General features: G+C 47.8%; 1 protein-coding gene across 1 annotated transcript; it reads left to right on the top strand.

Moving 5' to 3' along the window:
- The first annotated feature begins 152 nt into the window (after positions 1-152).
- On the top strand, positions 153-13,252 carry FAM50A (family with sequence similarity 50 member A). The gene is made up of 13 exons (XM_075538943.1): positions 153-364; positions 1,299-1,383; positions 1,482-1,581; positions 1,846-1,991; positions 11,717-11,793; positions 11,927-11,993; positions 12,082-12,143; positions 12,236-12,312; positions 12,428-12,482; positions 12,579-12,627; positions 12,712-12,782; positions 12,892-13,002; positions 13,141-13,252. Exons 1-13 carry the CDS (start codon positions 254-256, stop codon positions 13,147-13,149), a joined length of 1,020 nt encoding a protein of 339 aa, XP_075395058.1. The 5' UTR covers positions 153-253; the 3' UTR covers positions 13,150-13,252.
- The last annotated feature ends 12,051 nt before the right edge of the window (positions 13,253-25,303 follow it).

Here is a 25,303-nt window from a genome sequence, read left to right on the forward strand (position 1 = left end):
AGGGAACGGGGCGCTGGTGCGGCCCCCAGCTGATGACCCTACAGATGTCTGGGAGCAAGCAAGCACCAGGCCACCGCGGGGCGGGGCAGGAACGCCCGGAAGGGCGGGGCTACCAAAGGGGCGGGACCTACGGTAGCCGACGTCAGCGCGTCAGCTGACTGCCTCTGCCGTCGCCGTCGCTAACGCGGACTCTCAGACCACCGCCTTTCCTGCCGAGCCTCAGGTCCTGGTCGCCGCCGCCGCCGCCGCCGCCATGGCTCAGTACAAGGGCGCAGCCAGCGAGGCGGGCCGCGCCATGCACCTCATGAAGAAGCGGGAGAAGCAGCGCGAGCAGATGGAGCAGATGAAACAGCGCATCGCTGAGGTGCGCGGGCGTGGGGCCGCCACGGAGCATGCGCGCCGCGGCAGCGGCGGCGGCGTCGGCGCTGGCTGCCGGGGACCATGCGTGGGGCCCAGCAGAGTGACGAGAGTGGCACCCAGTCCAAGTTTACCCCTGTGGCCCTCGCTGAGCCGAGGGTGGGCTCCCTCCCTGGGGACAGTGACTGACATGCGCTGCCAAGCCACTGTTTATGAAGCACTCTGGCCAGGGTGTAAAAGGCCAGCAGCTGTGCGTTTGTGGGCGATTGGGCAGGCGCTGAGGAGCCCTAAGGACGTACTGGGTTACACGGGGGACTGGGGGAACTGCTAATGTTACTGCCAGCAGTCGAACCCCCCAGCCACTCAGGAGGAAGATGAGGCTATCCCCATCAAGAGCTGCAGCCACAGAACCCCCAGGAGCAGTTCGGCCCTGTTCTGTAGGGTCGCTTGGAGGCGGAACACACTGAAAGGCAGTGTGTTTCAGTCTGGGGGCTGGAGAAGAGGAATTGAGGTGCAGGTGGAAGCCCGCTCCCAGGTTCATGCCCTTGCCAGCAGGGACTTTCTGCTTTGAAAGCCAGCTGGCAGTGGAGGATGGATGTCCAGTGGGCTGACCACAAGCTACTGATCTGTGTCTTGGGCCTGGAAAGCAGGAAAAGTTCCCCGGGGCTGGGCCCTGTCCCCCTTTTTTCTTTCCCTTCTTCATTCTTACCTCAGACCCCAAGCACGGTTCTTGGGACCTGCCTTAAAAGCTGTTTTTGAAAGGGCTGGGATTCCGGCCTCCAGGCAGCTGGGGGGAGGTGGGAGCAAGAAGTTCCTCACACACACAGACCCCCTTGGACAAAGGAAAGTGGTGGTGGCTTGTGTCCAGGGGCAGATAGGGTCCTAGGAGCTGGTCCCCTGGTGGGATGGCAGCTGCCCCTCATTGCTGACTTGCCTGGTAGGAGAACATCATGAAATCCAACATTGATAAGAAGTTTTCGGCCCATTATGATGCCGTGGAGGCAGAACTCAAGTCCAGTACTGTGGGTGAGTGGGTGTCCTTTTGTCCCTTCCTGGCCCAGGGTTCTCTTCCACTCTGGCTCTGGGTCACTGTCCCCCCCTCCCCCGCTAACATCTCTGCTCAGGTCTGGTGACTCTGAATGACATGAAGGCCAAGCAGGAGGCACTGGTGAAGGAGCGGGAGAAGCAGCTCGCCAAGAAGGAACAATCAAAGGAGCTTCAGCTGTGGGTCCCTCCCCAGAGACCCCTGAGACCAAGCTCTTCCTGCACCCTGTGGATGGGGGGCCCCCACTTCCTTCCCCGGGGTGGGGCTCTCTCGTGCCTACCTCTGGGTCCACAAATGGCATCTTTGTCAGGCCCTTTCCTCTCACAGCTGTGTTCTCTCCTGTCTAAGTTAACCTCAGTGTCTTACCCAGTGAGGCTTTGATGGGGGGGGGGTGGTGTCCTAAGGTGTCCTAAAGTGAGGACTGCTGCTGGCTGGCTCTGTAGGAAGCTGGAGAAGCTGCGAGAGAAGGAGCGCAAGAAGGAGGCTAAACGGAAGATCTCCAGCCTGTCTTTCACCCTGGAGGAGGAGGAGGAGGGGGCCGAGGAGGAGGAGGATGCCGCTCTGTACGAGGAGGAGCTGGACAGGGAAGGTGAGTGGGCTCTGGGGGAGCAATGTGGCCCCCAGCTAGCCTCTGCTTCCTGCTGCCATCCCGGTCCCAGGCTGCAGGCCAGACTCGAAGGTTGCTGTGGGTAGGGGTATGGAGTAAGCAAGCTCCCAAGAGAAGGTGCCATGCTGAGTAGACTCTCGGCAATGATGTAGTATCACTAGTGTGGCAGCCACAGGTTGCACGTGGCCACTGAGCATGGCCTTTCTGGCTCCTGTGTCCTGTAACAGAGAGATTATGGTTTGCGCCATTTCAACAAACTTGGATGTGGTCATGTGCACTCAGTGGCTCCCGAAAGTCTCCAGACACAGCTCAGGAGAGCCTAGAAGCAGGAGGGAGGCAGAGGTGACAGCCATGTTGGATTAGACCTTCAGGAAGGTGGACTTTCCTCAGCAAGAAGAGTGAGTGTGTATGCGCGCGTGTGCGACAGTTTGGTGTGTGACAGTGGTCCAGGCATCAGAGAGTGTGAGGCAAGCTGCCAGCTGTTTAGAAAAGGGAGGTGCTGTTGGCTGGGAGTGGCAGGAGGGAAGTGAAGCAGGTGAGGGTGCTGGATGGCTGGGGAGACAGGCAGGTGGGACTGGGCATGTGGGAGCCACCTGTGGCAGGGCAGCTTGGCCTGTTCAGGAGCTATGGAGTAGAACATGGGAGAAGTCGCCATCATTCAGTGTAGTCCAGTCAGTTCAGACTCTTACTGATCCCGTGTGCCACAGGACAAAACGCTGCGCCATCCTCGCAATTGTTGGTACCCACTGTATAAATCCATCTTATTGAGACTCTTTGTCTATTTCACTGCCCCTCTACTTTGTCAAGCATGAGCTCCTCCTCCAGGGACTGGTCTCTCCTGATGACATGCCAACAGTGTGTGATATAAAAGTCTCACCATCCCCACTTCTAGCTGTACGCGTTCCGAGACTGATGGAGAGTATTTCCCCTAGTGTCTCCCGGATGTGCCTCGCCCTCGCTTCTCCTGCTAGAGGCTTCCCATCGAGGCCTGGGGACAAGCAGGAGTCTTTCCTAAGCTACCCCAGGGTAAAAATGTGCAGCTGGGATTAAGAACCCTGGCCTCAGTTCGCATGGGCGCACGGACGTGCACACATACGTACATGTGTTCCAGGCATCCTGGGGCCCACCGCCGGCCTCCCTGCCTTTCATGGTGTGACCTAAAGCTCTGCCGGCTCGTGGATCGGGGCCCACAGAAACAAGAATTTTTTTGTTCCCATTGAAACTAAACGAGGTTTTTGGCTTAAACATCTGAGGACATGATGAAGATTTACCCTTTTAGGACGGGCCATTCGGCGACACTAATTGCATTCCCCACGCTGAGCACCATCTCTGCTGCCCAGTTCCAGGAGTGTCTCATCCCCCTCCAAACCCTGTCTTTGCAACTTGGCCTGTTGGGAGCCCCTTATAGACATGGACAGAGAATAGGTGTCTGATCAGTTGGCCTTGTCAAGTCGGAGTGTGACTCACCGCCTGGGTTACCTGCCAGGGTGTCAGGATGGAGCGCCTGTGTTCCAGGAACATGTTTTGTGGGCCAACCTCTAAGTTATCCTCACCTCTTGACTAGCTGAGAAATGCCACAGTGAACACTGGTGTGCCGGCTGCAGCCTTCACATCATTTGGTGTCCAGGACTGGGGTTACTGGGTCTTATGGCAATTCTGTGGTCATCTTTTTGGTTGGTTTAATGTGTTTCCATGTGACAGCTGCTACACACATTGTTCAGTGACACAGTTGGGTGACGTGTATCACATGGTGTGTTGTCAGCTGTGTCTGGTATGCTCCTTTTTCTGCCCCCACGTCTCATCTTTGCTTTTGACCTCAGGGGGCAGGCTAGTTGAAAAAGAGCCTCAGGGAGCTCCCCCTGGTTAGCTGGCTTTTTTTCTTTTTATATGATCTTGAGTTCTCCACTTTCCCCCTCCTTGTATTCCATACCATCTGTCATGCTTCTGATCAGCATGGGCGGGGCTGAATGAGGTTGATTATCTTACTCTCTTGCTCCTGGTAAGTAGAGACCTCTAGTTGTGTCTTAGCTGCTTGCAGACTTTTCAGACCTCAGAGGCTACTCACTTTACTAGGATGGAGAGCATGTTTTTTGACAGCCATTATGCCAGTTAGCTGAATTGTCCCAGTTTGTGTTCACACCTACTTCTCCAAGGATCCCCAGTGGATGGTGCAGTGGTTAAAGTGCTTGACTGGTAACCAAAAGGCTGTGGATGAAAGTGGAAGCCCAAAATCCATTTTCAGAGTCCCCACACAGACTGAGCTTCAAAGAATGTGTGTGTGTGTGTATGTGTGTGTTTATATAAACGCATAAACTCATGCCACGGAGTCAGTTCCAACTCATATAGGAGAGAATAGAACTGGCTCCCAAGGCTGTTAAAGCTTTACAGCAGCACTGTTAAACCAAGTCCACATTGAAGAAGCTTATTAGCCTGTGTGATCTAAGGATTGCAAATAAAATCCAAATGCAAAGGAGAGAATGGTATCGGAGTTTAATTTTTGAATACTGTTTTCAGAAGGCTATGGGAGAAAGATGTGACAGTCTGCGACTGTAAAGTTTGTTTTTTTTAAGATAATAATATTGGCATACACTTGACTTATCATACAATTTAATCGTTCAATCATATTAAGATTTGTGCAGTCATCACCACAATCAACTTCAGAACATTTTCTTCTCATGCTCATTGTTGTGAGCTCCCCATTTCCCTCATCCTCCCTTACCATGCCCCTAGATAATAGCCCATTTACTGGTCCCATAAGATGTCCCTATCCTGGACTTCATATACTGAAAATCATACAGAACAAAAATATCCAAGCAAGCAAGGGAACAAAACTGACAATAGTGGTTATATAAAACATAGAAATACCTGAATAAAAAAGAAAACAAAATATTAAAAACAGCTTAAAAATGGGTCAAAAGGGAGATCCAATAATAAGGTATTACATTTTAATCTAACTACATCTGCCTTAATCAACTTTAAAGTGCTCTCTGTCTGATAGCAAGGCTGTTCACATCAATGGACTATGCCCAGAGGGAATTGAACTGGAAGCTCAGTCCGTGTGGGGACTCTGAAAATGGATTTTGGGCTTCCACTTTCATCCACAGCCTTCTGAAAACAGTATTCAAAAATTAAACTCCGATACCATTCTCTCCTTTGCATTTGGATTTTATTTGCAATCCTTAGATCACACAGGCTAATAAGCTTCTTCAATGTGGACTTGGTTTAACAGTGCTGCTGTAAAGCTTTATCAGCCTTGGGAGCCAGTTCTATTCTCTCCTATATGAGTTGGAACTGACTCCGTGGTATGAGTTTATGCGTTTATATAAACACACACACACACACACATTCTTTGAAGGGACTCCGATGATCACATGGTTTAAATACTCAGCTGCTAAAAGTTTGGTGGTTCAAAGCCACCAAGCTACTCCATGGGAGAAAGATGTAGCAGCCTGGGCAAAGATGACAGCCTAGGGGAATCTTAGGGGACAATTACCCCATATCCTGTAATGTACCTGTGAGTTGAAATTGACTTGATGGCAATAGGGCATTCGTCTTGACGTGGCTCTCATCTTTGTTATGTACAACCCTGTATCTCCCAGGCTACCAATATGCTCATATCTCCTGGTAGGGACTTAACACTCATTTTAAAGTTGGTTGTGCCACATTCAGGGCCACTTTTCCCAGCTGCAAAGAAGCGAAGCCGAGCAAGTACCTGAGCTCTGAAGTGCATGTCCCTTTCCTTGGCTTTTCCCTGGGGGGAACCACTACATGGCTTTCCACAGCAGCGGCTCCAGCTTACACTCTCACAAGCAAGGCACACATCCAAACTAGCTAACGTCCTCCCCAGCACTTGTTATTGTAGTTTTCTGACCATGGCTGTTGATGGGGCGCAGTGGTACCTCATGGCAGATTTGATTGCTGTTTCCTTCATGGTTAATGATGTCAGACTTTTTAAAAATCATTTTAATGGGGGCATCACCATCCATCGTGTCCAGCACATGTGAACATTTGTTATCATCATCATTCTCAAAACATTTGCTTTCTACTTGACACCTTGGTATCAGCTCCTCATTTTTTCAGATCCCTTCCCGCCCCCTCTTCCTCATGACCCCTTGATACTTTCTACATTATTATTATTTTGTCATGTCTTACATTGTCCGACATCTCCCTTCATCTGCTTTTCTGTTGACCGTCCCCCAGGGAGGGGGTTATATGTAGATCCTTGTAATCGGTTCCCCCTTTCCACCCCACCTTCCCTCCATGCTCCCAGTATCACCACTCTCACCACTGTTCCTAAGGAGTTCATCTGTCCTGGGTTCCCTGTGTACTCAGTTCCTATCTGTACCAGTGTACATTCTCTGATCTAGCCGCATTTGTAGGGTAGAATTGGGATCGTGATAGTGGGGGGAGGAAGCATTTAAGAACTAGAGGAAAGTTGTATGTTTCATCTTTGCTACTCTGCACACTGACTGGCTCGTCTCCTCCCCATAGCCCCTCTGTAAGGGGATGTCCAGTTGCCTGCAGATGGGCGTTAGGTCCCCACTCTGCACTCCCCCTCACTCACAATGATATGGTGTTTTTGTTCTTTGATACCTGATGTCTTTGACACCTCATGATCACACAGGCTGGTGTGTTTCTTCCACGTGGGCTTTGTTGCTTCTCAGCTACATTGCCGCTTGTTTATCTTCAAGCCTTTAAGACCCCAGACACTATATCTTTTTTTTCTACTTATCATAAATATATTCCAATACTTTTGTTGTTTGCTCCTACATCTCATCACAATCCATACATTCCTCCAGTGTGTTGAGCACATTTGCACATATACCGCCATCATCATTTTCCAAGCATTCTCTTCCCACCTGAGCCCCTGATAGCAGCTCCCCATTTCCCCCACCTCACCCGCCCTCCCTCCCAAACCCTTGATAAGTTAATAGATTATTTTTCCCATATCTTAAATCATCCTCCATCGCCCCTCGCCCACTTTTCTGTTATTCATCCTCCTGGGAGGGAGTTCTAGATTGATCCTTGTGATTGATTCCCGCTTTCTCCCAACACCCTCCCCTAATCCTCCTGGTATCTCTATTCTCCTTGTTAGCCATGAGGGGTTTATCTATCCTGCATTCCTTATGCTGTGGGCTCTTATCTGTAGCAGTGTGCATGCTCTGGTCTAATCCTATTTGTAAGGTAGAATTGAGGTCATGATAGTGGGGTGAATGAAGGAAGCACCAGAGAGCTAGAGAAAAGTTGTGTGTTTCATCAGTGCTCATCTCTTCCCTGCGACCCATCTGTGAGGGGATGTCTACAGATGGGCATTGGGTCTCCACTCCATGTCCCCCCTCATTCACATTGGGTATGGTTTTTTTCTGGGTCTTAGATGCCTGATAGCTGATCCCATTGACACCTCATGATCACACAGGCTTGTGTGCTTCTTCTATGTGGGTTTTGTTGCTTCTGAGCTAGATGGCCACTTGTTTATCTTCAAGCCTTTAAGCCCCAGATGCTACATCTTTTGATAGCCACGCACCATCAGCTTTCTTCACATTTTCGTATGTACCCATTTCATCTTCAGCAATTGTGTCGGGAGGGTGAGCATCACAGAATGTTGGATTGTTAGAACAAAGTTTTCTTGTTGGGGGAGTACTTGAGTGGAGGCCCAATATCCATCTGCAACCTTAATTCTAAGCCTATAGATCTGAATATATAGGTCTATCCTGGTCTCATTATATATATTTACATATGTACATGCCTATATTTAGGCCTTTATAAATGTCCTTTGCCTCCTGGATCTTTCCTCTATTTCCTTTTTACTTCCCTCTTGTCCCACCATCATATTCAGCCTTCATTTGGGTTTAGTAATTCCTCGCTGCTACATTGCTCTTGACTGAGCCCCACTAGGCATCCTACGACCTTCCTTTCATTGATTTTAGTTCACTTGTTGTTCCCTTGTCCCTGAGTTGGTTTCCCCCACCCCCCATTTCCTTTCTCCCACCTCCCCTTCTCCCGTATCTCCCCGGAACCATTGGACCCGTTCTTTTCATGTCCAAATTATTTATCTCTCCTATCTTATCTAGATAGACATGCAGATACATTAATAAGTGCAAAAGCCAGGCAAAGCAAAAAAAAAAACCCAAAGGAAGTCAAAACCAATAAAACAACAACAGCAGCAGGAAGCAAGAATAAAATAACAATAACAAGAAGAAAGCCACTGACAAAAAATGGAGAAGCCTATAAATAGTTCAAGGTCTGTTTGTTGGCCTTTACGAGTATTTTCCAGTGGAGTCTGATGGGGTGCCACACTCTGTCTCCAAGTCTATTTTTGCTGTACCCCCGGGGTTTCATCACTCTGCTCCCCCTGTTGCTCTGCTGCATGCCCTCAGTGCCTTGCCCCAGCGTGATGGGGCCAGACCTCGCACTATTCCAGCACTGTGTCTCCAGTGCTGTCCCCGCAGCGCCATGATTCCGTGAGGGATGATGTGTCCCATGGTGGGGCCGGCCCTATGGTCCTCCACGTGCGTTGTCTGCTGTGAGCAGGAACATCGTCCTTGGGCTTGGTGAGCCAGGATGCCCTCTCCTCCCTCTCCATCCCTTTGCCTTTCTCCCGTGTGCTCTAATCCGATGTGCCCCTCTCCCAAGCTGTAGCCCCAATGCTGTCCTCTGAAGCGCACTCTTCTGAGAGAGGGAGGGAGGGAGAGAGAGAGAGTGTGTGTGTGTATCCACATAGTTGGGATTGGGGCCAGCTCCGCGAACCTCTCTATTGGTTCTCTGGTACATGCTGGTATGTTGTGTTCAGTCAGGTCTTAGAGCATCAGATTGAAGCCTGGTCTCTCCTGTGGAGATATAAACAATACCCTCCCCTTAGGTGGATTAGTGCCCTGTTCCCCCTATACCTATGTCTTTTTTTTTGTCTTTCTTTCCCCCTCTAATTTAGTTGGCTGCCGTATGTATCCCTGGATTAGGTTTGGCCCTGCCATAGTTGCTGGGCCTCACCCCAGGGATGTGTGTACATAGTAGCTTTTCCCCTATACCCCATTTTTTTAAACAATTTATTGGGGCTCATACAATTCTTATCACAGTTCATACATATACATACATCAATTGTATAAAGCACATCTGTACGGTCTTTGCCCTAATCATTTTTTTCTCCTCTTTTCTTCTTTTACATTTTATTAGGGACTCATACAAATCTTATCACCATCCATACATATACATACTATGCCCCATTTTTTAAACTTACCTCAGTGACTCATGTTGTACTTGTCCCTCTGTGCTTGATGTACTACACTTAGAATGATTTCCTCCAGTTCTTCCCATGTGGCAATGTGCTTCATGCATCCATCACTGCATTCTAGGGACGAGACACTGTATCTTTTGATAGCCGGGCATCATCAAATTTCTTCACCACATTTACTTATGCACCTGCTTTGTCTTCAGCGATTGTGTCGGGAAGGTGAGCATCACCCATCACTGCATTTTAGGGACGAGACACTGTATCTTTTGATAACCGGGCACCATCAGCTTTCTTCACCACATTTGCTTATGCACCTGCTTTGTCTTCAGCGATTGTGTTGGGAAGGTGAGCATCATGGAATGCCAGTTTATTAGAACAAAGTGTTCTTGCACTGAGGGAGTACTTGAGTAGAGGCCCAATGTCCATCTGCTACCTTCATACTAAATCTATAAATATATGCACATCACATAGACCTATTTCCCCACCATCATATATAAATATATTTACATATGTACATGCCTGTATTCACACCTCTGTAAATGTCCTTTGCCTCCTAGTTATTTCCTTTTACTTTCCTCTTGTCCCACTATTACGCTTCATTTGGGTTTCAGTAATTCCTCTCAGTTACATTGCCCTTGATCAAGCCCTACCAGACCTCTTACACCCTCCTCACCACTGATTTTGGATCACTTGTTGTTCCCTTGTCCCTGGGTTGGTTAACACCACTTCCTCTCCCCCACCTACCCCTCTCTCATATCCCCTCGGAACTGTAAGTCCAGCTGTTTTCTCCTCCAGATTGTTTATCCAGCCTATCTTATCTAGATAGACCTGCCGGCCTGCGGAGATAATAATACACACAAGGAACAAGACAGAACAAAACAAAGCAACAAAAGAAAATAAAACAACAGCAACAAAAAAAAGAAAAGCATGTAAATAGTTCAAGGTCTGTTTGTTGACCCTTAGGAGAGTTTGGGGGTGGAGTCTGATGGGGTGCCACGCCCTGGCCCCAAAGGTCAGACATCTTTTTATGTGTTTATTGGCCATTTCTTTGTTGGTGGCAGTGAAGTTGTGTAAGAGTCCTTGACATATTCAGGATTTTAAATGTTTATCTGATAGATGGTTCCCTCCCATTGACCCCCAGTCTATAGCAGATACTCTCATCATTTTGTTGACAGAGTTCCTTGTTGTGTGTAAGTATTCCATGTACCTATTGTTCTTTTGGTTGTCCATGCTTTTAGATTTATATCTAAGAATCCATTGTCAAGTCCAAGGTCCCGAGGAGTTTCTCCTAGTTTTTTTTTCTGAAAGTTCAAAAGTTTTCGTTATTTTATTTAAATCATAGATTCATTTTGAGTTCATTTGTGCATGTGGCATGAGATACTAGTCGAACTCGATCCAGTTGTCCCAGTCCTACCTGTTGAATGGATTGATATTATTGCATTGAATGGTGTGACATCCTTGCTGGAACTTCTTTGGCCAGAGGGGTAGGGGTTTTTTCTGAACTTGCAATTCTACTCTATTGGCATATGCGAAGGGGCTTCAGAAACTTTGTGGGGAAATAGAATTAAAAGGTCATGAGATTTTTTCATGAATTCTTTGAAGTCCCCTCATGTGCCTCCTTATTCTGTACTGTTTTGAGTATTGTAACTTTATAGTATGTTTGGGAATCGGGAAATATGAGTCTTTATAACCTTTTAAAAGACTCTTTTGGCTCTTATGTCATTTCTTAAGGATTTGAGTATCAGCTTGTCCATTTCTACAAAAAGAGACTCACTAAGATTTGGAAGGGCTGGCATTGAATCTGCAGGTAGCTGTCGGCACTACTGGCATGTGTCCATCAAGTCTGGTGATCCCTGAAGGGGGTCACAGCCACTTCGCAGAGTGTTCAGGCAGCCTGATCGCAGCCAGCTGGAGAATGGCTTCACCAGCTCGAAGAGCCAACTATTCTGGTTCAACTGTGTGTTCATTGAGGAAACCCAGTCCTAGAGCCCAAGACGTTGGCAGGTCCTGGCCTCCCTTTGCTGTCCGCCCCCCCCCCCCGGTTCAGGGACCTCACATGGGAAAAGGGGTGCTCAAACCCTCTCTCGAGCTGTTAGGAGGGTCAGATGGCAGAGCAGGTGTGTCACCCTGAGCACAGCTTCTGACACGGGGGCCCTCCACACCCCTTCAGGCATCAGCAGAGTCTCCAGGAGTCTGGTCAGCTGCTGGAAACAGTGACCCAAGATGGAGCTGACCTTGAGTTTGTGGCCCTCGTGATCCTGGCCAAGGATACTTCTTAGGGGCTGTGCAAAAAATAGCCTTTGGCCAGCATGATGGAGCAAGACTGGGAAGAGAGGCGGGTACTTCCCAGTCAGGCTGGTCCTAGGGTCTCTGAGGAGGGGGGTGCTAAGCTGAGGTCTGAGTTGGCAGGGGCTGCTAGGTACTGGGGCTGTGGCCAGTTGTGTGAGCTGGGGGGCCTCCTGGGATTCTTTCGCTCCAGAGGTGGTCACGAAGAAGAGGAAGCTGGGGAAGAACCCAGATGTGGACACCAGCTTCCTGCCTGACCGGGACCGTGAGGTAAAGCCACCTTGCCATTCTAGGCCTGGCACTGATGGCTACCTTGGCCTGAGGCTTGCCCAGGGAGCAGGGTCCAGCAGGCACTGGCACTGTGCAGCCCTGGGCTCAGTCCTGTGCCCCTTTCCTGCCACAGGAGGAGGAGAACCGGCTGCGGGAAGAGCTGCGGCAGGAGTGGGAAGCCAAGCAGGAGAAGATCAAGAGTGAGTGAGGGGCACATCTGAGAGTGAGCCCTAGGTGGGGGATGGAGATGCAGTAGGTCTGGAGCCAGGAGCCAATTCTGTCTCACAGGTGAGGAGATAGAAATCACCTTCAGCTACTGGGATGGCTCTGGACACCGGCGGACAGTCAAGGTAGGCTGTTTGGCCCTGGCCCCTTGGTCCCAGAGTGGTGGGTAGCTCTAGTGTCCCTGGTGTGAGCTGTTCTGGGTCTGCCCACCCCGCAGATGAAGAAGGGCAACACCATGCAGCAGTTCCTGCAGAAGGCGCTGGAGATTCTGCGTAAAGACTTCAGCGAGCTCAGGTGTGGCTTGGTCGGGGCCTAGTGGGGCTGGAGCCCTGGCTGGGGGCACTGGTGGGGTTGGGCCACGGGTTGGCTCCCTCCCTCAGGCTTCCCCGAGCCCCACTTCTCTGTGCAGGTCGGCCGGTGTGGAGCAGCTGATGTACATCAAGGAGGACCTCATTATCCCACACGTGAGGCCCTTCCCTGAACTTGGGGTGGTGGGTAGCCTGGAGCTGGCCAGCTGGGGTGGGAGGTCACACTGCCACTGTCACTTTCCTGTCCTTTAGCATCACAGCTTCTACGACTTCATTGTCACCAAGGCCAGAGGGAAGAGTGGTGAGTGGGCCCTGCTGCCCCCACCCCCATCCCCCAATTCGAGCACAAGGTGAATTAGGTGATTGGTGGCCCTTCCCCCTGCAGGGCCACTCTTTAATTTTGATGTTCACGATGATGTGCGGCTGCTGAGCGATGCCACTGTGGAGAAGGACGAGGTACAGGCGAGGTCTGCCTGGGGGGAGAGTCAAGTGGGTGGGCACAAGGGCTGGTTGTGAGCAGCAGGCCCTGTGACCCACACACGCTCCCACCCCTTGCGGTGCACAGTCGCACGCAGGCAAGGTGGTGCTGCGGAGCTGGTACGAGAAGAACAAGCACATTTTCCCGGCCAGCCGCTGGGAGCCCTACGACCCTGAGAAGAAGTGGGACAAATACACGGTGAGCAGCTGCCCGGGGAGACCAGGAGGCTGGTGCGGGTGTGGACTGGCTCACTCTGTTCAAGAAGTAGCTGTGATCCTGCCAGCCGCTGGCCTCTCAGTTTCCTCCTCTGCCTCATCCTCCACCTTACCCCTCCAGATCCGGTGAACACCCGCGAGAGATGGTGAGGCCTGGGATTTTCTGGCTCCCCTCCGAAGTTGTTGACAATAAAAAGTGCCCCTTTCAGACGTGGGTCTTGTGTTGTAAAGAAGTGTGAAGTGTATGTTTTGTTTTTAAATTTTATTGTTGAGCTCCAGTTTGTATGTATAAAAGTCCTCCTTTGAGCCCAGTGGGATTTAGTGCAGTTGCCATCCTAAAGGGCGTTGTTAGGAGGTGCCATCGCTGGGTGCGCAGCAGGAAACCCTGCCCGGCCCTTCACCACCCTCCCCGTTGCTCTCATGCCTGAGCCCACGGCTGCAGCAGCGTCTCTGTCTGCCCATCTCATTGAGGGCCTGCCTCCGTTTCCCTGCCCCTCCACTTTACCAAGCAGGATGTCCTTCTCCAGGGACAGGTCTCTCCTGACGACCTGTCCAAAGTAGTGGAGATAAAGACTCCCCATTCCCACTTCTCTAAGGAGCACTCTGGCCGGACTTCTTCCGAGACAGATTGGTTTGTTCTTTTGGCACAGTGCTTTACAGTTTCTTCTCTGGCACCAGGATTCAAATACATGGATTTGTCTTCGGTCTTCTTTTTCACTGTCCTGCTTTCACACACATGGGAGATGATTGAGAAAATGCCATGACTTGGGTCAGGCACACCTTAGTCCTCAAAGGAACATCCATGCTTTCCAATACTCTGAAGAAGTCTCGTGCAGCATATTTACCTAATGTACGGTGTCTTTGATCTCTTGACTGCTGCTTCCATGAACATTGATTGTGGATCCAAGCAAGACAAAATCCTGAAGAACATCTGCCTCTTCTCCATTTATTTGACCTATTGGTCAGGTGGGAGGACTCTGGTTTTCTTTACATTGAGTTGCATTTTTCCCTAGGGTAAGCTGAGGCAGGCCTATGGGCTCCACAGGAAGCTGGCAGGCATTGCTGGGCCCTCAGCTTCCTCATGCCTTGTGGGAGGGCAGGGAAGGAAGCCCCTGCTAGGGCTGCTGCAGGGCTATGCATCGAGAAGCTTAACTGAGGGGTAGGCCTTGCAGGTATGCTCACAGGTCTGTGCTGACATACCTTCATTTGCTGACTGAGTGGCAGCTTGGGCTCCTGCTCTGTCTGCTAAGGGGCCACTGGGGTCAGCTGGGAGACAGAAAAGGCAGAAGAATCGAGGGTGCCTCAGGACATAGTAGGGGCACAGGGTGGTGTGGCCTGACCCTAGCTCCTGGTAGTGGGAGTGAAATCTGAGGACCTGAATGAGGCCTTTTGTTGGGCTCTCAGGAGGCCTGGGGCGGGGGGATCGGATCGCCTGCCTCCCTCTGTACCCCCCCCCGCACCACCCTCTTCTGCCCTTTGAGCAGCCCCTAGAAGAGCAGGCTTCTCTGTCGCCCAGTGCTGTGGCTTCTGGGAAAAAAGCTCTTGAGGACTGTTCTGGCTTGAAGCCCTGACCACTGGCCCTCTGAGTGGACCTTGTGCACAACATCTGTGACAACGAAGGCCAAGAGTTAACATGAGGAGCAGTCTATGACTGGCATTTATGACAGGAAGACCGGAGACTAGGGTGATGCAACCACAAGCCAAGGAATGCCCAGTATCGCCAGAAGCCAGGGGGAGAGTTGAGGAAGGACCCTTCCCTAAGAGCCAGGGGGGTGAGGAGGGCCTGCGATGTTCTGCTTTGTTAGGGTCAAGATCAAGTGGGGAGGGGGGCCTTCCAAGAAGACCTCTTTTGTGACCCTATGGGCAGACCCAGAGGTGGGGCGGTGGTGGCTTCTGGTCCCCAGAGGTGAGAGTGTGAAAGGATTAGAGGCCAGCGACCACCTGGGGCCCTTGGTGTGGAGACTTGGAGCTGTAGAATCATGAATTCAGAGGACAGAGGCTCCAGGAGTGGGCGGCAGAGTGCCTTCTGGGGGGCCTGGGAGGGGAGGGGTGCTGTTTCTCTGACTTTTGATCACACTGCATCAGGCTTGTGTGCACGGTCACACCTCAGTTGGAGACACCTGCGTCTGGGAGCCAAGCCGAGATGAGAAGACACCTTCCTTGCACCTCCTGCTGCTCCGCACCTCGCTGTTGGCACCTAGAGTGTAGCCGCAATAGCCCCTGGGTCTTTCCATATCTGGCCACAGAGCTGGCCCATTCTTTCTATTTTAAGTGACTGAGAGAACAGTCTCAGAGGTTGGCAGGCTCCCCTCCCTGGGGCCTGGCCCCTTTTGCAGCTCCCCAGCTCTGGGAGAGAGTGGAGGTAACACCTAGCATCCCTCCCATGTACTGTCCCCCCAAATGCCGGGACTTAGGCCAGTCTGCCAGAAGATGTACCGCCTCTCAGGGGAGTTTAACAATTGCCTTCTTTTGACTGAAGTGAAGTTCACATAACAGAAGACTAGCTATTTTCAAGTGTTCAGTTCCACGGAGTTTTGTACGTTCACAATGTACTTGCTAAATTGCCGTGCCGCAACTTGTGATCTCTTCATCGCCCCAAGGAACGCGTGAACCCTCTGCCCCCTACCCTCATCCTAGCAACCACAGTGCGATTTTCTGTCCCTGTGTCTTTGGTGGTTCTGGACAGTTCTCTCTTCATAGGTCTGTAACTTACACGCCCTTTGGCCAACTGTCTGGGTGCTCTTTGGCCCTCCTGGGATTCTGAGCGCGCTTCAGACCCAAAGGAGAGGAACCCTTGGTGCTGGTGCTTGCAGAGGCCGCCACTGTTTGCCAGGAAAAGGTCCTTCTTAGGTAGCTGGGCTTTTCCATCTTTGATGAATTCTGGGTTTTGAGTCCAGATGAGAAGGGATTCATATGCTTTCTTCCCGAAGGGATTTCTCCTAAGACACGAGAGGATCGGACAGTAGGTGGGGATGCTCTTGCAGGAGAAAGACTGGGGAAGGCATTAGCAGAAACCAGAGGCATTCTTCCGAAAAGAGGGACCTTCTCAGAAACCCACACGGGCAGCAGTCTGACCCTGTCCTCTAGGTGGTGTTGGCATGGACTCGGTGGCAGTGAGGTTGCTTTGTTTTGGTTTATCATGGTCATTCTGATGCTAGAGGTCATGGCCTGGACACAGGTGGATAATAATAGACTGAAGGAAAAGGCACTAGGACTTGCTGATACCCCCTAGGAGATGGGGGACAATAGAAGGAAGCGTTAAAGAAATTGCCAGGATTGGGGCCTGGCAATGCTTGAAGAGAAACAGAATTGGGGGAGCCAATGAAGGGTTCATATTTGGGGCTAAAGACCCCTTGGTGGCGCATTGTTTCGACAGTCGCTGCCTCACAGGAGAGAGGTGGCAGTCAGTTAGAGCTCAGAAAGATGGACAGCTTTCGGACTCCTCGGGGGCAGGTCTATTTTTTCCTATCAGGTCACTACGAGTAGAAAGTGACTCGATAGCATAGGACAACAACATTTGGTATCTGGCCTAGGCAAATGTACTAAGGTCAAAGCTGATTAGTGGTTACTAGAGGCAGAAGTGAGAGCTCTAATGGCATAGTGGGTTAAGCGCTGAGCTGTGAACCACAAGGTCAGTAGTTCAAATCCACCAGTCTCTCAGAGAGAAAAATGCGGCTGGGTGCGCCTGTAAAGATTTACAGTCTCAGAATCCCCAAGGGGGAAATTCGGCTCTGTCTAGAAGGAGGCTATGAGTCAGAATAAACTTTATGACAGCGAGTTTGAGTTTTGAGAGGCAGTGGATGCATCTGGGTAGTACAGTGGGTTATGAGTTGGCTGCTATATGCCAGGTCAGCAGTTCAAACCCACCAGTTACTGCTTAGGAGACAGATGAGGTTTTCGGCTCTGGTAAAGGTTTACAGCCTCAGAAACTATATCTAGGAGGCAGTTCTACTATAAGGCCACTAAGAGTTGAAATCAACTCAATGGCAGTGAATAATGTCTTTGTTGTGTCTTTGAGGGGTAAAAGGAAAGGGGCGAGGGTGTGCTTACTGCTTATGAAGCATTGGGTACCTGCCAATGCCAGCTGCTGCTGCTGGTAGCATGATGAATCAAATCAGGGTTACTGAATGGATCATGCAAAAATAGTTGGAATGGCATATGCTGTGTTCCAGATCTATATTTTACCACCATAAAAAAGTAAATTTGCACTCGAGCATGCTGTGTGGAGATTCTATTAGATGTCCAACCTAGGCTGCCAAGTGGAGGGAACTTGGGAGGCTGTCAGAACAGATGCTCAGATGCTCGGGGAGAGATGAGTTGCCCAAGGGAACCAAAGGATGATATCTCAACTTCTGTGTTGAGCAAGTGCATGAGCGGTTGTATCACTTCGTGATCTGGGAAAGATGAGACCTAGAAAAAGGGGTGAGGATCATTATATCGATCTTGGATATTTGGATTTTGAGGTACTTGTGCTCGGTGGAGCCCCAGTGGTGTAGAGGGGTATGTATTGAGCTTCTAGCCACAAAGTCAGCAGTTCAAACTCACCAGCAGCTCCACAGGGTTGATGTGAGTTGGCATCGACTCAGTGGAAGTGGATTCACACATTAGTTATATGAAGCTGTTGAGTAGTCACATATCATCTAGCCCAGTCATTCTACTCCTATGTTAATTTCCCAAGAGTAACTCCTGTATATTTTAAATAAACATCTTGCATTTTTGGCTGAATGCTAAACAGCATATGCATAGGGTGCAACACTAGGAAGTTGATAACTGAAAGCCCCAAAGGGTCAGACCTCTATAGTAGGGCTAAATTAGCTTTGAATAATCCATCAATCCTGGTCCTCCACCTTAAACAGTCCCCAAATACCACTACTAATCTTTTGGCACACAATAGAGCCAGGCAATAGGAAGGGAAAAAAATGTGGAGCCAAACTTAAAGTTCTTAAGGAATCCAGACCTCCTCAACCGATTGAGGCTGGAGGAGTCTCAGAGCCAGTGACCCTGAGCTGGTCTTCAAACCTTGAATAGAAACAATCCCTTGAGGTCAGCTGTAAACTAAGTAACAATTTAGTTCCCAAAGTATAGTTTGCCATATGTGAGTATTCTGTGTTTTTTTTAAAATAATCTCTATAAAAATAAAATAAAATAATCTATATAAAACCATAGAAAGATAGGGCTTTCTACCCTGGTGAAGTTACAGTCTTGGAAACTCACAGGGGCAGTTCTACCTTGTCCAAGAGGGTCGCTGTGAGTCGGCATCGACTCTGTGGCAGGGAGTCGGTTGGTTGGTTGTTTGTAATGGAAGATCATGGGGTCAGCAGCTATTTGAAAGGATAGACCAGTAGAGAAAGGGCAGGCGTCTTCAATGGAAGTGAAACAGAACCAGGAGAATGTTGGCGCAATGTGAGGAATGCCCCCTCACCGCTGACCATTGCGTCTAGAAACCGGAATGGAATGGAGTGCGCTTTGCTATGTATATTCTCACTGACTAGAAAATGAAAGGCCAACAAGAAACAGGCTTGAAAGAGTCGAGCTGATTCACAAATCCCTGCCAAACACAATCCATGGACTTCAGATTGGTAAAAAGAAGGATATTTCTCACTATTTGAAGATGATAGGATTTTATACCAGAAAATTCCAAAGACTCGACCAAACAAATGTTGTTGCTCTTGAAAACGATAGAAAGAGTCAGCAACATGGAAAGGTACAAGATGAACAAACACAAAGCAATCAGGTTCCTGTATGCTAATGAAGAGAGCACAGCAGCAGAAATAAAGGAAACAGTCCCATGTATCATAATCACATAAAAAAGAAAACATTTAGGAATAAACTTAGCCAGATAAACAAAAGACTGATACACAGAAAGTTACAAAACCCTACTACAAGACCGACATAAACAGAAGAATATTCCATGATCATGGATAGGAAATACATGTTCACATGGATTGTGAACATGCCAATACTACCCGTCCGCCCCCCACCCCACACACACACACACACATACACACACACACATTCACGTACCAAAACAAATTCAAGATTCAAGATGTATCAGAGACCTACTTGGAAATCCTAGAATGATAAAGATCATCAATGCGAAAATAGGGAATAGCTTACAGGTCCTACTGCAGGGCACTATCAAATATAATGAAGGAAACATGTATAGTAGATGATGAAATAGATGGCTTGCGTCTACTAAAAATAAGACACTTATGTACAGCAAAAGACCTTATTAAAAGAATAAAAAAGAATGCCAACCTTTTTGTCAAGGACACAACAGACAAGGGATTAATCTCTAAAATCTATAGCAAACCACAACACTCAATTATAAAAAGATGAGTAACCCCATTAAAAAGTGGGCAAAGGGCATAAACAGTTGAAAGCTAACATCCAAATGGCCAACAAACATAAGAAACACTCATGATCACTGGCCATCAGGGAGATGCAAATTAAAGCAACGATAAGATACCACCTTACACCCACAATGACAGTCAAGTTAAAAAAATGCTGGGGAGTCTGCGGAGAGATTAGAACTCTCATACACTGCAGGCAGGTCTGTCGAAATGTACAACCATCTGATCCAGCAATCCCTCTGGAAGTAAGATGTACGAGTCATGGCAGAAACAGACATGCTCTCCCATGTTCATCTTGGCATCGTTCCCAAGAATGGATCAAATGATTCTGGTACATACACACACTGGATTACTATGCACCCCCGAAAACCAGTGAGGAAGCTACGAAGTAACTCAAGATGTGGATGGACCTGTGAATCTAGTTAACCACAAAAGGATAAATATTGGACGAGACCATTACTACACGGATAAAAACCAAGACAACAACTTGCAGGCCCAAGTGAAAATGCTTTAGGAGGGAAGATGCAGCAATGGACCAGAGAGCCGACAGGTGTTGGCTTTGGTGAAAGGGAGGCTAGAGAGTCGCAGATAGGAAAAGAAATTAGAGGCAAGGGTGTGGTAGAATACTGTGGAGGGGGCAACAGGGGGAAGGTTGGTGAGTGATTTGGACTGTTTTTTTTCTTCAAACTGTTCACTAGAGAGGAGATGATCAGAAATCTAACCCCTCCCAGCTAATTCACAAGGAAAAAAATCATTAATAACATAATAGAGTGTCCAATTTAAAAAATCACTACACCTGCAAAGAAGCAGGGAACTGTGATTCTGAACCAGGAGAAGATCAGTTAAAGGAAGCAGATATAGAAATTCCAGAGATGATGGAATGTGAGCAGAGAAGAATTTCAAACACAGACATAATAAATAGTTATAATAAATGATTTAAAGGTAAAAACACAATCATAATAAAGAGGTACATTAAAATACATACCACATGGAATGTCTAGAGCTAAAATTCACTGAATAGAAAATAAGATCAGTAAATAGCTGAATCAGTAGAAACTATACAAATTTAAGCACCGAGAGGAAAAAGACTGAAAAAGTAAAGAAAAATCTAATTTATCATATTAACGGACTGCAAAATAAAAACCAAGCCATCATTTCAATACACACAGACAAAGCATTTTAGTGAAAACCAACAATCACGATTAAAACACAAACGAAGCCCTCTTAGTAAATTAGCAATAAAAAGGAATTACTCTAACTTGACCACCACTCCTCTGTCTGTCTGTTGTACTGTGGTGGCTTGTGTGGTGCTGTGATGCCGGGAGCTATGTCGCTGGTATTTCAAATGCCAGCAGGCTCACCCAAAGTGACCAGGTTTCAGCAGAGCTTCCAGACTAAGAACAGGCAACGAAGGAGGACTAAGCTGTCTACTTCCAAAGAATGAAACATCACACAACCTCACTGCCATCAAATTGATGCCGACTCATGGCAACTTTCCTGAGCAGGGTAAAACTACTCTTGTGAGTTTACAAGGCTGTAACTCTTTATTGGAGTAGAAAGCTTCTTTGTTCTCCTTTGCAGTTTCAAACTGGTGACCCTGTAGGTAGCAGCCCAATGCATAACCTCTAAAGAAATCCAAACAATACTGCTATTGTTTTAAATTTATACAAATACCAGTAAAGCAAGTGATGCAGAAGTTGAAGAATTGTACCATTGTCTTCTGTCTGAAATTGATTTAACATGCAATTCAAGATGCATTGGTAATTATTAGCAATTGGAATACAAAAGTTGGAAACAAAGAGAAAGAAACAGTAGTTGGAAAATATGAACTTTTTCAACACCACCAAAAGCGACTATACACATGGATCTCTCTAAGTGGAATACACAGAAATCAAATCGACAACACCTGTGAGAAGAGATGATGGAGAAGCTCAATATCAGTAGGTAAAATGAGGCGAGGGGCCAACTGTGGGGCAGATCATTAAATGCTCAGATGTAAATTTAGGTTGAAGTTGAAGAAAATGATAACAAGTCCTTGAGAGCCAAAATATTACCTTAAGTTTATCCCACTTTGGTGAAGATCTCAAGCACAGATTTGCTGCATTGAACACAAGTGACAGCAGACCCAATGAGTGGTGGAGGGCATCCCGACCATCCTTCACGAATAGAGCAAATGGTCCTCAAAAAGACAAGAAAGAAAGATCAAAGTGGATGTCCAAAGAGACTCAGAATTGTTCTTAATTGTAGAGAAGCTAAGGCACATGGAAGAAATGATGAAGTCAAAGAGCTGAACAGAAAATTCCAAAGGGCAGCTCGAGAAGACATAGCCAAATATCTTAAACTACTGAAATAAAAAGTGCAAACCCTAGAATTAATTAGAAAGCCAGAAAAAGAAAGAACACATAGCATATTTGCAGCTGAAAGAGTCAAGAAAAAAATTCAAGCCTCAAGTTGAAATATGGAAAGATTCTTTGGGCAAAACATTGAACAATGAAGGAAGCATCAGAAGAAGATGGAAAGAATAGACACAGCCACTGTACCAACAAGAACTAGTTGACATTCCACCATTTCAAGAGCCCATGCTGCTGAACCTGGTCCTGTGCCATCTTCGCAATTGTCCTTATGTTGCAGTCCATAGCTGCGGCCACTCTGTTCGTCCATCTCATTAAGGACCTGCCTCTCTTTGGCTGCCCCTCTACTTTAGCAAGCGGGATGTGCTTCTCTGGGGACTGGTCTTTCTTGACCACATGTCCACAGTCTGTGAGGAAGTCTCACCGCCCTTGCCTCTAAGGAGCACTCGGGCCATCCTTCGTTCAAGACGGATTGGTTTGTTCTTTTAGCAATCCGTCGTACACGTCATATTCTCCTCCAGCACCACAATGCAAAGGCATCCATTCTGCTTCCGTCTTCCTCATTCCATGTCCAACTGTCACATGCACAGGAGGACAGTGAAAATGCCCTGGTTTGGGTCAGGTGTACCTTCGTTCTCAAAGGAAACTCCTTGCTTGTCCATATGCTCAAGGGGCCTTGTTTAGAAGATTGACCCAAAGCAATGTGTCCTTTGATCCCTTGACTGATGCTTCCATGAGCATTGATTCTGGATCCAAGCAAGTCAAAAAGCCTTGACTACGTCAATCTTCTCCATTTATCATGAGTGGACCTTGTTAGTCCAGTTGTGAAGATTTCAGCTTTCTTTATATTGAGTTGTAATCCATACTGGAATCCTTGATCTTCATCCGCAAGTGCCTCGAGTCCTCTTCACTTTCAGAAAGCAAGGTTGAGTCGTCTGCACACGGCAGCTTGTTACTCAGCCTTCCTCCTATCCTGATCCCACATTCTTCTCCCTGTAATCCAGCCTCTCCGGTGGTTTGCGCAACACACAGATCGATTAGTCTCTGCTTTCAGCCAAGATGCCTCTGCCATCAGCAATGATATCCTTTGTTTCACGTCCTCTTCTGAATCCAGCCTGGACCTCTGGCAATGTGCTGCCGCAACCATTGTCGCATGATCTTTAGCAACAATTTACTTGCATGTGATATCAGTGATACTGTTCTGTGGTGTGAGCATTCTGTGGGGTCACCTTTCTTTGGAACGGGAACAAATATGGATCTCTTCCAGTCAGCTTGCCAAGGTAGCTGTCTTCCAAATTTTCTGGCATAGATGAGTGAGTGCTTCCAGTACTTCATCAATTTGTTGAAACATTCCAATTGGTATCCCATCAATGCTTCCATTGCAACTTGAACTTCTTCCTTTAGTTTCCTTCCATTTTCTTTTGACGCTTTCTGCATCTTGCAGTACTTTGCTCTTCAATATTGCAACTCGAAGCTTGATTTTTCTCTCGAGTTCTTTCCGTTGCAGATATGCTGAGCGTGTTCTTCCCTTTTGGGTTTCAAATTTTAGATCTGTGCACATTTCATTATAACATTTGCCTTTGTCTTCTTGAGCTACCCTTTGAATTGTTCTATTCAGCTCCTTGCTTTCATCCTTTCTTCCATTTGCTTTAGCTGCTCTATGATTAAGGACAAGTTTCAGAGTCTCTTCTGGCATCGACATCCACTTTGACCTTTTCTTTCTTTTTAATGACCTTTTGCTTTCTTGGTGAATGATGGTTTTTGATGTTCTCCCAAAGCTCATCTGGTCTTTTAGTGTTAGTATTCAACGCATCAAATCTGTTCTTGAGATGTTTTGGACGTTCAGGTGGGATCGATTTAAGGTCGTATTTTGGCTCTCATGGACTTGTTTTCATTTTCTTTAGCTTTATCCTGAACTTACCTGTGAGAACTTGATGGTCTGTTCTACAGTCGACCCCTGGCCTGGTTTCAGCCGCTGATACTGAGCTTCTCCATTGTGTCTTCCCACAGAGATAAGCAAGTTGATTTCTGTGTCTTCCCTCTGGGAAAGGAAGTCCATGTGCCTAGTCAGCTTTTGCATATGTGACAAACGGTATTTGCTATAAACAAGTAATTGGTTTTGCAAAATTCTTTCATGGGATCACCAGTCATTTCTTCTTTTTTCTTATAAATCATTTTATTGAGGGCTCTAGCAGCTCTTATAACAACCCATACATCCATTGTGTCAAGCACATTTGTACATATGTTGCCATCATCTTTTTAAAAACATTTTCTTTCTACTTTAGCCTTTAGTATCAATCAGCTCCCTCCTCCATCCCCCACTCTTCCACCCTCATGTCCCCTTGATAAATTATAAATTAAATGATTATTTTCATTTCTTACATGGTCTGCTGTCTCCCTTCACCCACGTTTCTGTTGTTCATCCTCCTCAGGGGTGCAGGGGATCGGTTCCCCCTTTCTCCCTCCAACTTCCCCCTACCTACGCTCACGTTATCGCTACTTCCATTACTGTTCCTGAAAGGTTTATCTGCCCTGGATTCCCAGTGTCGAGAGCTCTTATCTGTACCAGTGTACATGCTCCAGTCTAGCAAGATTTGTATGGTAGAACGGGGTTCATGATGGGGCATGGGGGGAAGCATTAAAGAACTAGAGGAATGTTGTGTTTCGTCAGTGCTATAGTGCACCCTGGCTGGTTCATCCCTTCCCCATGACCCTTCTTTGAGAGATGTCCAATTGTCTATACGTGGGCTTTGGGTCTCCATTCCAGCCTCCTCGTTTGCATGGACATGATTGTTTTTGGGGGTCTTCTGATGCCTGATACCTGATCCCGTCAACACTGTGCTTCTTCCATGTGGGCTTTGTTGCTTCCCTGCTAGATGGTCACTTGTTTAACTTCAAGCCTTTAAGACCCCTGGTGCTATATCTTTTCATAGCCAGGCATCAGGAGCTTTCTTCACCACATTTGCTTATGCACCCATTTTGTCTTCAGCTACCTTGTGGGGAGAGTGAGTATCACAGAATGCCAGGTTACTAGAGGAAAGTTTTCTTGTGTGGAGGTAGGACTTGAGTAGAGGTCCAATGTCCGTCTGCCACCTTGATACATAACATATAAACATATGTACAGACCTATATCACCATCATTATATACTAATATATTTACATATATACATGCCTATATTGATACTTCTGTAGATGTCTTTTGTCTCCAAGTTCTTTCTTCTATTTCCTTTTACATTCCTCCTGTGCCATTATCATGTTCGACCTTCATTTGGCTCTCTGTACTTCCTCTCGGCTACATTGTAATTGATCAAACCCTACCAGGCATTCTACACCCTCCTCGACATCAATTTTAGATAACTTGTTCCCTTGTCCCTGGGGTTGTTGGCTCCCCTCTCCCTTTCCCCACCTCCCCCTCTCCCCTGTCGCCCCAACCATCGGTCCCTTTGTTTTTGCCTCAGGATTGTTTATCTTGTATAGATAGACATAGGAAAGAAGGAGGAGGAGAAGGAGAAAAGGGACCTCTAAATAGTTCCAGCTCTGTCTGTTGACCCTTATGTATGTTTTCCAAGCGAGATTGATG

Source organism: Tenrec ecaudatus, chromosome X, assembly GCF_050624435.1.
Source record: "Tenrec ecaudatus isolate mTenEca1 chromosome X, mTenEca1.hap1, whole genome shotgun sequence".
In the NCBI taxonomy this organism is placed as follows: Eukaryota; Metazoa; Chordata; class Mammalia; order Afrosoricida; family Tenrecidae; genus Tenrec; species Tenrec ecaudatus.